This window comes from Gopherus flavomarginatus, chromosome 5 (assembly GCF_025201925.1).
Source record: "Gopherus flavomarginatus isolate rGopFla2 chromosome 5, rGopFla2.mat.asm, whole genome shotgun sequence".
NCBI lineage: Eukaryota > Metazoa > Chordata > Testudines > Testudinidae > Gopherus > Gopherus flavomarginatus.
Genome location: NC_066621.1, coordinates 103,200,594 through 103,214,325, shown reverse-complemented (window position 1 = coordinate 103,214,325; position 13,732 = coordinate 103,200,594). Strand labels below are relative to the sequence as shown.

Genomic DNA, 13,732 nt, shown 5'->3' with positions numbered 1-13,732 from the left:
GCCTTTCACTGCTAGACAGCTGGGCTCAGATCCTCTGAGTCACAGCTGAGAAAAGTTGGGCAGCATCCTGGCTCAGCTCTTGTGGGAATTCGTGCATGTCATACAATTTCACACAACTGGAGGTCTCTGCTCAGGAAATGACCCGGACTGAAATAATTAGCAATATTGTGAGCAGGAGAGGGATAGTGGTGGGTGCACCCAGAGCTAGGTTTATTATGTCTGGCTCTGGTCGCAGTCAATATGTTAATGAATTCTAGTGTTTATTAACTAATGCTATTCAGTCATAGGTGGCAGGTATAAACCTTCCCTGGCATAGATGCCTGGGCCGTGGTGGCCCCGCTCTGCCTCTTCCCCTTCCTGCTCTACCCCAAGGCCCCCGCCACTGCCCACTGAGTCTCTCCTCTCCTCCATTTTACCCTGCATCTCCACAGTTTCTCACTGCTTGTCATGTCCCTCCTCTCCTCCACCCCCATCTTCCCTGTGAGGCTGCCCATGCACCTGCTGCGTCCCTCCTCTCCCCCACCCCCTCCCTGCAAGACTCACCCACCTGCCACTCGCTGTGTCCCCCCTCACCCCCCACCCCCATGGAGGAGAGGAGGGATACAGAGAGCTTGAGTGGTGGGGGCCTTGGGGGTAAGGAGAGGAAGAATGGGGCAGATGGTGGGAGCCTCACAAGAGAGGGGGGAGGAGAGGAGGGACGGGTGGGGGGGCCTGGGCAAAGCAGGGGGAGTGTGGGCAGGGCTGTAGGTGGAAGAGGCAGGACAGGGAGCTAGCCACCCCAGGGGAAGTTTCACCCACCACCCAGGTATTCAATCAGCATGTCGGGGGAGGGTCCTCTATAGCAGTTACTTTGATCTTAGAGATCTAAACCTTTCTCACCATGGAATTGCTCTTTGACTCCTACAGGGCAGAGACTAGAAGCGAGGGCTGAGGTTGGGCTGTTATCTGCAGTCATGCTTTTGGATCTTTTCTTGCACTCAAATACAACCAGGTCTTTGCATTGCTTGTGACAGTTCATTCCACAGTCTGTAAACAAGTAAAACAAGGTTTGTAACATTTAGTGGTTTTGCTGCAGCATCTGAGATCCGTTCCCACACTGTATTACCTCCCCAGGAAACTGCAGAGGTCTTCTTACATGTTCTACAAGGTATGGTATGAAACCACAAATGGATGGTAAATATATTTAACTGCATCCCTGTGCAATGTACCATTCAAACCACTTTTATACTGAAGATATCCCACTAGCAAACACTCAGCCAAGCACAACACATTACAGTGGTAGTGGCCCAGGTGCCTACTTAATATCACACGGTCACAGTGTCTTCTCCCATGCAAAAGCCTGCAGGAGCGTATTCCTGCAAGATTTCCATTGTGGAGCTCCCCAAAATGGTTCTGCTGGGGTTTGCCTCCCTGTGAAACAGGAGTGTCCATTACAGGTTCTGAGGGGATTTGCAGAGGGCTAGGGCCATCTGCTGTGAGGTCCTATGACCTCAAACTGGCTGAGGCCAGCTGCCCCTCCTCCAGATCTCAGGCCATGGCTTTCTCTGCCAGCAGACACCCCTGGGATCTGCCTCCTTAGATGTGGGGATTGAAGTGAGGCTATGGAAAAGGTAATGTACACTCAGGCTACAATCTTATCATTGATTTTGCAGGGCACCTTCACAACTATGCATTAAGTCAACAGAAGAGGAAGTAGTAATTACCTTTGCATCTATATCCTTGTTTAATAACTCCCCAGAGCTGGAATTCAGGCACAAAGGGGAAAAAAGGCATATTTGTGTTAAGATATTTCACTGAATTTTGGCATGTCAGATGACCCCCTGCAGGCATAAGAATGTGACAAAAGCCCACCCATTTGTTTTGAAGCCTGATACTTTTTCTTGCCATTCAATCGTGTCTGCTGATCTGCAAAGACGTTCCAGAACTGGAGTAGCAGGGGTTGTACAAGTCACGTCTATTGCGCTTTTGTAAAGTCTAGTCTCCAGCTTGTGACATGCTTTCAGGAGCCATTACTAATGCATATCAGACATCACCCCATAACAGCATGATGCCGATCCCAGGAATCAGTCACCAGGGAGCAGCGCAGACAGCTTGCCCTGTCTTCCTTTGCTAAACAGGAAGCAGGCCCAGCTGCGCTTAGTGCTGGGCCAGTCCCGACAAACTCAGGGAGAAGGAGGTGCTGGGCTTTGAACCTCTTGCCTGACAGTGATGTAGCTTGAAACACAGCTGCCTTGGCAGCCAGAAGAACACAAGGCAGAAGGAGCAATGTTAGAGAAGCAAAAACACTAACGAGGAAAAAGGCTCTCTTGAAACATGGTCAATAGGACAATTTACGTGTTTAATGTTCAGATTTCAATATTAATGTTAAATGTTCGCTTACTAGACTGAAGAAACATCGTTATGCTAATAGATGTTAAAGTAATGTACTTAAAAAATAAGCTTACAAATCCAGCACAGTTGTCACAGAACGTAGGCTTTAGGTAAGTGGTCTCTTGGAAGTTGTGAGCAAAGCCAAGACCTAATTTAGAATAGATCGAGCTAGCCCTCATAAAGTAAGCTGTTATTTCATCCCTGCTAATCAGACCTTCCCTGCAAATAAATGAGAGAGACGGTTAATTGGGGTTCTGCTTTCCAGCAGCACAAGGAGAGTTAACTACATCTCCCACCCCCACTTCTAACTGCTGTAGATGTCAGAATTATTCAATAATCTGGCCAAGCCGGTCATGGGTTCTACAGAAACTCATTAAATTGCATTTTAATTCATAGATAATACAACTAAACAAAATAGCTTCTTGTGAGATGGAACCTCACAACAACTTCAGAACACTGTGCAATTATCAGAACAAAGCAAAAAAAAAAAAAAGCAGCAGCAAGGGAATAATTCCTTCCAACAGAAATTCACACTATTCTTACAATCTCTAATGCAGTGTTAGAAAACGTGCTCTCTCTTAGGGAGAAGAAAGATACACACCAAGGATTTCTGCAGAGTCAAAATTTTAATTTTCTCTGCTTTCTGATGTTAATCCTTGGCAGGCCAAAGAAACTACAAATGACCACAGCTGCATTTTTCTATATTTTGAGGAACATTTTTGGCTAACACAGAAATCTGTTGTCATTTGGTCAAAACAAAGGTTTCACTCGTCTGCGCCAAACATATTTTATTTCTCTACGTGGTCTTTGACAACAACAACAACAAAAGCCTGTTCTGAGACAGTTTTTTACCTTAGAAAGATGTTCAATACAGTTAATGTTACTGAATATAATTCAACAAAATATTCTTTGGAGAAAATTGAAGTGTAATATCTTAATCAGTCTAAGCAGAGTGTTGGAGTCTCACAAGAGTCAACGGTTTGATTTTGCTGCAGGTGGGCGAGGTCATTTGCAACTAACTCAGAAGGTGCTTTTGTGAGTTACATTTCCACTTTCATTTTGGCAGAGGGAAGGGTGATTTTAACATCTCTTATGACAACAACTATCTGTTACGAAGCTCACATGCAGAAACAGATGTAAAAATGAGGTTCACAGACACCCACCTGTCCTTGTCCATGACACAAAATGAGAACGGAAAGCTGGCTGCAATCTTTTCAAATTCTTCCTGAGAAATGTATCCATCCTGATCATGGTCATAATTTTTGAAGACAGACTGGATAAGATGATAAGAGGAAATTATAATGAAGTTGGATAACTTACTTATCACCTTTTGGGGGGGGAAATATTAAGTTCAAATTATATTAGCATCGCAGACAAAAACACGTATTGCTTTTCAGTCATTCAGTGTAAAATAAACTTTAATGGTTTTCTTTAAAACAGTGCAAGGACCTTTCTGGCTGCCTGCCCTGCTTAAGTCTATAGCCCCATCGTAGATTCTGGACTGATGTCAAAACCTAAAGATAAATTCTAAACAACACAGACCAAATTCTGTATTGTTCCATAGTGTGTGCAACCTCACTACCTAGGTATGGTGGCACTTCCCTTCCCCAGATCCCTTTGTTTTTCCACACTCAGCCCCATTTCCCCTCTCTAAGCCACTATGGCCAGGTCTACACACAAAGGTTGTGCCAATGTAGCCCTCTTGATTAAAGTGGGAGTAGGCATGTGCACACACCATCACCCAGAGCTAGATCTTTGTAGTTAAACCAAAATAGTTGCCCAGCTTATTTCATCAGGGCAGTTCTACGATGGAGGGAGTGTTAAATCAATGGAGTAGCACCGTAGACACGTTTTCATTAATGTAGCGACATCAGTTCAAGTAATCCTCCCTCTTCTAGCCAACACGGCAGCAGTGACTGATGCACTGGGCTGTGGTGACCTTTCTGCACTCCTATTCTAGCCATCAGCTTGTCCCAAAGTCACTCGGACTTAAGACTTTTTACAAACTCCCAAGAGCCCCATTTGCAAGCCACTAGAACGCCAAACCTTTCAGAGCATTCTTGGGTTCACCAAAGGGGCTATACTGCCTAGCACATTTGCCTGGACCTGAAGGTAGGGAATTGACTTCCTGCCTCTCTGGGGCAAGAAGCATGTGTAAACAGAGCTCAGAAACTCTCATCCAAAACAAGGTAATCTGCCAGTACCTGTCATACAAGAGGGTAGCTCTGAGCTCAGGAGCTTCCAATTCTCAGTGCCTGCTGCCTTTGTTATTTGAAACCAGACAGAAACAGCTATGGGGGAGGGCAGAAGTGTCCTTCCCTTCTCTATATCTCCATAGCTCCACTACAAAACACTATTGACCATTTCCCCTGCTTTCTCTGCTTGGTGTTTTCTGCCTTCTCCCACATATCCCCACCTGCCACACACTCAGTTCAGGCTGCCAGGCCCCCACTGCCTCTCTGTCTCCTTGTTCTCTCCTTAAAAATGTTCACTATAATCCCCTCCATGCCAACAAGGCTGTGCGACCCCAGTGGTGTCTGCACCTGTGCAAGAGCAATGGTGTGAATACACTCAATCAAAATACTTGGATCAATTTAACTATTCCAATATAACTTGCACCTGCACAACCTGTATGTGTAGACAAGCCAAAAGTTACTTTCTCTCTTGTAGGCCCTCAACTCAGCAAAGTACTTAAGCATATGCTTAACTCTGAGCTCAGGGGCAGTCCCAGTGACATCAGTGGAACTGCCCACATACTTAAGTACCTGGCTGAATTAAGGCCACTTCTGCAACCCTTGAGTAGCACCATTAAAGTTGATGTGACAGCTTGCATCTATTAAGTATATAAGGATTGCGAATCAGGTCCTAAATCTTAACTTTAAAAGTTCCTCTAGCTCATAACAAATTCTTGTTATCAAGCAATTTGTGAAAACACATGTGAAACACTGGCAGGGGCCATGGGTCTTGAATCCTGGTCTATAGGGCTCATTGGAGCTATCAGGTTCCACCCCACCCTTCAGAGCCCTACTAACTGTTGTCAGAATCAAAGCTGAACCCAGACAGAGCACCTCAGTCCTGGAAGCTTGATCCGTCCAAAGTCCTATTTAAACCCAGCACAGGAAGTTGTCCATACAATGGGATCCACCTTGCTGTGGACCGTGTGCTTCTGCTCTCCTGGCTTGACTTTCTGGTAGCCTGACCTGGCCCAACTCTGGTTCCTGATCTGTGGTTTGGCTCTCAAGCTTGTCTCCTGACCCTACCTGCCTCCTGACATTTGACTTCCAGTTCGCCCTGTGGCCTGTCTCAGACTCTGACTTTCTGGTATGTGACTTGGCCTGATTCTTGCTTTGACCGCTAGGTCAGACCGCCCATGTCCCAGTTGCGCCAAACACTGTATCAAAACAAACTTTAGCAAAGAATGAATGTGGGCTCCAGTTTAAGTAGCAGTGCAGTTAGCTGATACCCCTGATGGGACTATAACTACTATAATAAAATTACATGACATGCATCTGATGAAGTGGGTATTCACCCATGAAAGCTCATGCTCCAATACATTTGTTAGTCTATAAGGTGCCACAGGACTCTCTTCCGCTTATAATAAAATTTGTGCTTTCAAACAACGCAATGTTTTTAACATTGTTTACAAACAGACTCAGCACAGTTTTGAAGATGTCTGGTTTTCAGTATGCAGCTTCTCATTACATATACGATCATATACAGGATGTAATCAAACATACTTGGTAAAATGGCCACTTACATCCACCATTCTCTGAACGTGCTTGCTGATTGTCTTTGGATCAGGTTTTGGAGCTATGCCTGAGGCCCAATCTGCAACTACCGGTGGTTTGGAAGGTGTCAAAGGCTAAAATGAACATTATAGAAACTTATTACCATCTCATCAAGTATTGTCAATACCCAAGTTTTTTCCTTTGTCTAACTGAAGAATAAGAATGGCGAGCCAGGAGCAGAGGCCTACTGGGTCCAGTATCCTCTCTCTGACAGTCTTCACTGAGCTATCCACAGTTAATTCAGAGCCCAATAAGTGGTGAGTAGTTCAAATTACTCATGCCAAGGTGCAGTTCTTCTTCGAGTGATTGCTCACATCCATTCCAGTTAGGTGTGCGCGCCGTGCGTGCACGTTCGTCGGAAACTTTTTACCCTAGCAACTCCAGTGGGCCGGCAGGTCGCCCCCTGGAGTGGCGCCGCCATGGCGCTCGATATATACCCCTGCTGGCCCACCCGCTCCTCAGTTCCTTCTTACCGCCGTGTCGGTCGTTGGAACTGTGGAGCGCGGCATAGCTGTCCTCCACGTCCCTAGCTCTCCTTGTTAACTATCGTTATTGTTATAGTTGTTAGTTAGATCGTTAAGTGTAGTTAGTTAAGTAATTAGGTGTAAATAGTATTGTAGATAGTTGTTCGCCGGGGGCTGTAGCCCTTCCCGGCACCCGGCACCGGGCTCATGCCTGGTTCGCCGGGCTTTACGCAGTGTGCGGCCTGTAAGAAGCCTATGCCTACCAGCGACCCCCACGACGCGTGCCTGAAGTGCCTGGGGGAATCGCACAGATCGGACAAGTGCCGCATCTGCAAGGCTTTTAAGCCCAGGACAAAAAAGGAGAGAGACCAAAGACTCAGGACTCTCCTCATGGAGGCGGCACTTGACCCAGCGGCTTCGCAGGCCGTGATCTCGGCGCCGGCACCGGATCGCACCGGCACCGGGAAGACTCCCCGGCACCGACCTTCTCCGGCACCGGGTGCAGAGCTGAGACCGTCAGCGTCTGCTACTCCAGCCAGGCAGACCCGATTGGAGCGCCCGGCATCGACATCGGCCGCGGCGCCACCGGCACCGTCGACTCCGGGCCCGGTGGGTCCGTCGAGTCCGGTGCCGCCAAGCTCCCCCATAAGATCTGGGGTTGAGCTATTGGTCCCATCCACGCCAGAGACCTTCGCCTCGGCACGGGACCTTATCGCCTTAACGGAGTCTACTCAGCTGCCACCCCCGGTACCTCCGGTGCGGGTCGCATCTAGAGGCAAGCCCATGATGTCGGCACCGTCTCGGGACTCGCGCTCGCGATCCAGGTCCCGACGCCACGGTCGATCAAGATCCCACCGCCGCTCGCAGTCCCGGCACCGCTCCCCTCGGCGGTACCGGTCGCACTCGCGGCACCGATCGACCTCCAGACAGTCGCGGTCTGACTCCAGCCGCCGATACCGGCACCGTGACTCCAGGAGCCAGTCCCGCCATCACTCGCCGCGCCGGTCGACCTCCCGGCACCGAGCTGGTGGCAAGTCCCGGTCCCGGTCGACCTCCCGTCACCGCGTCGGTGGCAGGTCCCGGTCCTGATCCCGGCACCGAAGCAGCGGCCGGTACCGGTCCCGATCCCGGCACCGAGACAGAACCCGGTCCCGATCCCGGCACCGCTATGACTCCCGGTACCGATCCCCGGCACCGAGAAGATCTTCGGTGCCGACCCGCGCAGACCCTTACCAGCCGGGGTCGGCCCCGCCATGGCCTTCTAGGCAGCCGTCGGTGTCTTCACAGACAGACAGCGTGTATGCGCTGGGCACCGACAGGCAGGCGGCACTATTCCAAGACCCTCCGCAACAGGACCAAGGTCCGCAGCAGTGGGGGTTTTGGACCCCCTGGGCATACCATCAAGCCCAGGGCCCCCAACAGCTTCCTGCTAGGCCTGCGACGGCGGAGCACAGGGTGCCGGAAGCTTCGTTGTCTCGCCCCCCTCCCTCCCCGGATGGAGAGGAAGGATCCAAGCAGCAAGACTCCGCTCTGGCTCCTGAGACAGAGGCGAGGGCCGAGGGAGACCCCCCATTGGACACTTTCTTGCCGGGGGTCTCCTCATCCTCCTCCCCTGATGAAGCGGTGGCTGGCACCTCCTCCAGTAGCCCTCCCCTGCTGGATCTCAGGGCGCACCAAGACCTCCTTAGGCGAGTAGCTCAGAATCTGAGCCTACAAGCCGAGGAGGTCTCTGAGATCGAGGACTCGATTGTCACCATCCTCTCGTCTGATGCTCCCACCAGGGTCGCCCTACCCTTCATTAGGACGATCCAGGCCAACGCCAATACAATCTGGCAGTCACCGGCCTCCATCCCCCCTACGGCGAGGGGCGTCGAGAGGAAGTACATGGCCCCCTCCAAAGGCTACGAGTACCTCCACGTCCACCCGACACCGTGTTCCCTGGTGGTGCAGTCGGTGAACGACAGGGAGCGTCATGGGCAGGAAGCTCCAGCCCCCAAATCCAGGGAGGCCAGACGTATGGACCTCCTTGGACGCAAAGTCTACTCGGCTGGGGCCCTGCAGCTCAGGGTTTCGAACCAACAAGCCCTGCTCAGCAGATACGCGTTTAACTCGTGGGTGGCAGCGGACAAATTCAAAGAGCTGCTGCCACAAGACGCCCGCCAAGAATTTGCGGCCATTCTAGACGAGGGCAAGAAGGTTGCACGAACCTCGTTGCAAGCTTCTTTAGACGCTGCAGACTCGGCTGCCCGCACCCTCGCCTCGGGGGTAACGATGCGCCGTATCTCCTGGCTGCAGGTCTCTGGCCTTCCACCGGAGCTCCAACATACCATCCAGGACCTCCCGTTCGAAGGCCAGGGCCTGTTTTCGGAAAAGACAGACCCCAGACTTAAGAGTCTCAAAGACAATCGGGTCATTATGCGCTCCCTAGGGATGCACACGCCGGGAACGCAGTGCAGACCCTTCCGGCCACAGCAGCAGCAGCAGCGCAGGCCATACCCCCAGTTCCGCCAACGGCAGGACCTCAATAGGCGCCGTGGCAGGAATGGAAGGCGTAGGCATTCGGGGAACCAAGGGGGGCAGAATCAAAGCTCCTCTAAGCCCCCGCCTGGACCCAAGCCTTCGTTTTGAAGGTGCGCCCGAGGGCGCAGTAACAGTTTCCCCCACGGATCCTTCCCCCCCGTTTTCCAACCGCCTTTCGTTTTTCCTTCCGGCGTGGACCCAAATAACATCGGACCGCTGGGTCTTGCGTACGGTGCAGACGGGATACCGCCTGCAGTTTACATCGTTTCCTCCTTCCCGCCCCCCTTCCTCGTCCCTCTTCAGGGACCCCTCTCACGAGCAATTCCTTCGACAGGAGGTACAGACGCTCCTCAACAAAGGAGCTATAGAGGCGGTTCCGGAAAACGAGAAAGGCAAGGGGTTTTATTCCCGCTACTTTCTGATCCCCAAGGCCAAGGGAGGCCTCAGGCCTATCCTCGACCTGCGAGAGCTCAACAAATACCTGGTGAAGTTGAAGTTCCGCATGGTATCCCTGGGGACCATTATCCCATCCCTGGATCCGGGAGACTGGTACGCCGCCCTCGACATGCAGGACGCTTATTTTCACATCGCCATTTGGCCACACCACAGACGTTTCCTTCGATTCGTGGTGGGCCCCCTTCACTACCAATTTGCAGTCCTCCCATTTGGCCTTTCTACGGCCCCGAGGGTATTTACAAAATGCATGGCAGTCGTTGTGGCACATCTTCGGCGCAGTCGTATCCACGTGTTCCCTTACCTAGACGATTGGTTAATTCGGGGCACGTCGGAACTACAGGTTTGCAACCACGTCCGCGTGATCACCGGCCTGTTTGCTACCTTGGGCCTCATGATCAACATGGACAAGTCCACCCTGATCCCCACGCAGAGGGTGGAGTTCATCGGGGCCGTCCTGGACTCCACCGTGGCCAGGGCTCTTCTGCCGTTACCGAGGTTCCAGGCATTGTCGGCGATCGTTCAGCGATTGCGGGCAGCCCCCTTGACATCAGTACGGACATGTCTAACCCTGTTAGGCCACATGGCAGCATGCACATTTGTGACCGGTTACGCTCGGCTCCGCATGAGGCCCCTCCAGTTGTGGCTCATTGAACATTACCGGCCGGCAAGGCAGCTACTAGACATGCTGATCACAATCCCCCAGGGGGTGTTAGATTCTCTCGGCTGGTGGCTAGACCAGTCCGTAGTGTGTGCGGGGCTCCCTTTCCACCCTCCTCAGCCCTCGGTGTCCCTGACAACGGATGCCTCAGATCTCGGCTGGGGGGCCCACCTGGGAACCCTGAGAACACAGGGCCTGTGGTCCCCGCAGGAGGTGAAGATGCACATCAACATGCGGGAGTTGAGAGCGGTCCACCTTGCTTGTCAAACGTTCTGTCACCAGCTTCAAGGTCGTTGTGTCGCGGTGTTTACCGACAACACGACGACCATGTACTATATAAACAAGCAGGGCGGCACCAGATCCTCTCCCCTATGTCACGAGGCGATGCGACTCTGGGACTTTTGTGTAGCCCACTCCATTCACCTCACGGCTTCCTTCCTCCCCGGAGTACGGAACACGCTGGCGGATCGCCTGAGCAGATCCTTCCTATCACACGAGTGGTCCCTTCGCCCGGACGTCGCCCTCTCAATCTTCCAGAGGTGGGGTTATCCCCGTGTGGACCTCTTCGCGTCCGGGGGGAACAAGAAGTGCCAGGCGTTCTGCTCCTTTCAGGGCAGGGAGCCCGGGTCTATAGCGGATGCCTTCCTTATTCCGTGGACGACCCACTTGTACTACGCGTTTCCCCCGTTCCCACTGGTCCACAGGGTCCTTCTGAAGGTGCGCAGGGACAGGGCTCGCGTGATCATGGTAGCCCCGGCGTGGCCCAGGCAACATTGGTACCCCATGCTGCTGGACCTGGCCATAGCCGACCCAGTTCCCCTGCCCCTTCACCTGGACCTGATTACCCAGGAACACGGGACTCTCTGTCACCCGGACCTGCAGTCGCTGCACCTAGCGGCGTGGTTCCTGCGTGGCTGACCGGTTCTGAACTACGCTGCTCCACCCCGGTACGGGAGGTACTTTTGGGCAGCAGGAAGCCTTCCACTAGAGCGACATACTCGGCCAAGTGGAAGCGTTTCTCCTGTTGGTGTGTGGAGAAAGGTCTCCGCCCTATGGAAGTTTCGGTGGCCAATATCTTAGACTATGTTTGGTCCCTCAAACAACAGGGTCTGGCGATATCGTCGTTGCGGGTCCACCTGGCAGCTATCTCCACCTTTCACCCCGGTGGGGATGGCCGCTCCGTTTTTTCTCACCCGACGGTGTCTAGATTCCTGAAAGGGCTGGAACGTTTATACCCTAACGTCCGACTCCCTGCTCCAACCTGGGATCTTAACCTAGAGTTGTCTCGGCTCATGGGGCCCCCCTTTGAGCCGTTAGCTACTTGCTCCCTACTCTATCTCTCTTGGAAGACTGCCTTTCTAGTAGCTATCACCTCAGCTAGGCGGGTGTCGGAACTCCGGGCTCTTGTGGTAGACCCCCCGTATACAGTCTTCCACAAAGATAAGGTGCAGCTGAGGCCACACCCTGCCTTTCTCCCCAAGGTAGTCTCGACCTTCCACATCAACCAAGAGATATTCCTCCCGTTTTTTTTTCCCGAAACCTCACTCTTCAGGCAGGGAGCAGCAGCTCCACTCGCTTGATGTCCGTAGGGCTCTCGCGTTCTATGTGGAGAGGACCAAACCATTCCGCAAATCCCCCCAGCTTTTCGTGGCAGTAGCGGACCGCATGAAGGGGCTTCCTATCTCCTCCCAGAGGTTATCCTCATGGGTAACGTCCTGTATCAGGACCTGCTATTACTTGGCCCATGTCCCTACGGGCCGTGTGACTGCGCATTCTACCAGGGCGCAGGCGTCGTCGCTGGCTTTCCTCGCCCGTGTGCCCATCCAGGAAATCTGTCGGGCAGCGACCTGGTCATCGGTCCACACCTTTGCTTCCCACTACGCCCTGGTCCAGCAGTCAAGAGAGGACGCGGCCTTCGGATCTGCAGTGCTCCATGCCGCGACTTCTCACTCCGACCCCACCGCCTAGGTATGGCTTGGGATTCACCTAACTGGAATGGATGTGAGCAATCACTCGAAGAAGAAAAGACGGTTACTCACCTTTGTAACTGTTGTTCTTCGAGATGTGTTGCTCACATCCATTCCACACCCACCCTCCTTCCCCACTGTCGGAGTAGCCGGCAAGAAGGAACTGAGGAGCGGGTGGGCCGGCAGGGGTATATATCGAGCGCCATGGCGGCGCCACTCCAGGGGGCAACCTGCCGGCCCACTGGAGTTGCTAGGGTAAAAAGTTTCCGACGAACGTGCACGCGCGGCGCGCACACCTAACTGGAATGGATGTGAGCAACACATCTCGAAGAACAACAGTTACAAAGGTGAGTAACCGTCTTTTCTTTGCTGTTTTTCCCCCAACACAAACTAATCCGCTACTCCTGCAATTCCTTACATGATTTTTCAGTCTTGACTAGTCTAAAAAACTGTGTTATCTGCAAATTTTGCTAGTTCATTTTTCAATCCCTGCTCCAGCTCAGTGAGTATATATTGCATAACACCTGTCGTAGTATGGAGCCTGTGGCATCCTGTTAAACTACTGACCATTTAACAACTCTTTTCTATCCGAGTTTCTGCTTCCTGACAAAACTATGTATCCTACCCCATGACTATTTAATTTACTTACTAGCCTTTTGTGAAGGACTTTGTCAAAGGCTGTCAGTGAGGCACAATTTTCCTTTATAATGGCTGGTTAGTCTCTTATGATATCATGAACACTTTTAATTATTATTGTTTCAACCTATTTACCGAGAACAGCAGTAATTTCCCCATTGCTACTACAGTCAGTTCTATGCATTTTGATTAATAGGAGATCAGTTTTATGCAATGTAAGGGTGACCTTAAAAGCCCCTCAATGCATAACGGCAAAGAGATCACTGTCATATAACAGCAACTGCTATCAGGCCTGACAAACTTACACCTAACACACTGCTGTCACCGTACTTATTTGTAAAGAATATATATCGTAAGATGTCAGTTGAAAAAACTTATATCACACTGCTCATCACAATCACTGTGTGATGTATGTATGGGTACACAGTTGAGTGTATATTTCCTAGACAATGTAATGTTGATTTATCTGTCTGCCTATGTCTCAGATGTCAATCGAGCATGCTAAAAGAAACACAAAGCAAGCATATTAAGTCAACAGGAAAAGCAAATTAACACAAGGATGAGAAAACAGCATAGATAACATGGCGTCTGCATGCCAGCAGGGGAGAACTTTGGCTGGGGGCACATGGCAAAAGAATACTTTTCAAATGTTTTCTGGTCTATAAGAAGGAGGAAAGAACCCCTTGGGAATTCGTCACTGAGGGAACAAAGAGGCCAGTGCCTTTTGGACCCATGGATTCTCAGCTTGTGATGCTGAGAGGTGCCTTTAGGTGAGAAACTTAGACGAGGATTATAGCCTGTCAAGTTAAATTTTAGTCACCACAAAGTGTTATACTTTCGTTTGTAACCATTTTCTGTTTCTATTATCTTTGC

The 13,732-nt window shown here is 51.3% G+C and overlaps 1 protein-coding gene across 1 annotated transcript in view; it reads right to left on the bottom strand.

Moving 5' to 3' along the window:
• The window catches only part of RASGRP1 (RAS guanyl releasing protein 1), an 86,025-nt gene that overhangs the window by 18,476 nt on the left and 53,817 nt on the right, over positions 1 to 13,732 (bottom strand). Inside the window, exons 11-15 of the mRNA XM_050954827.1 lie at positions 6,128 to 6,232; positions 3,534 to 3,643; positions 2,445 to 2,589; positions 1,704 to 1,740; positions 880 to 1,026 (exon numbers count right to left, since the gene is read on the bottom strand). Coding sequence (XP_050810784.1) covers positions 880 to 1,026; positions 1,704 to 1,740; positions 2,445 to 2,589; positions 3,534 to 3,643; positions 6,128 to 6,232 — 544 coding nt within the window. The remainder of the gene's footprint in view (positions 1 to 879; positions 1,027 to 1,703; positions 1,741 to 2,444; positions 2,590 to 3,533; positions 3,644 to 6,127; positions 6,233 to 13,732) is intronic.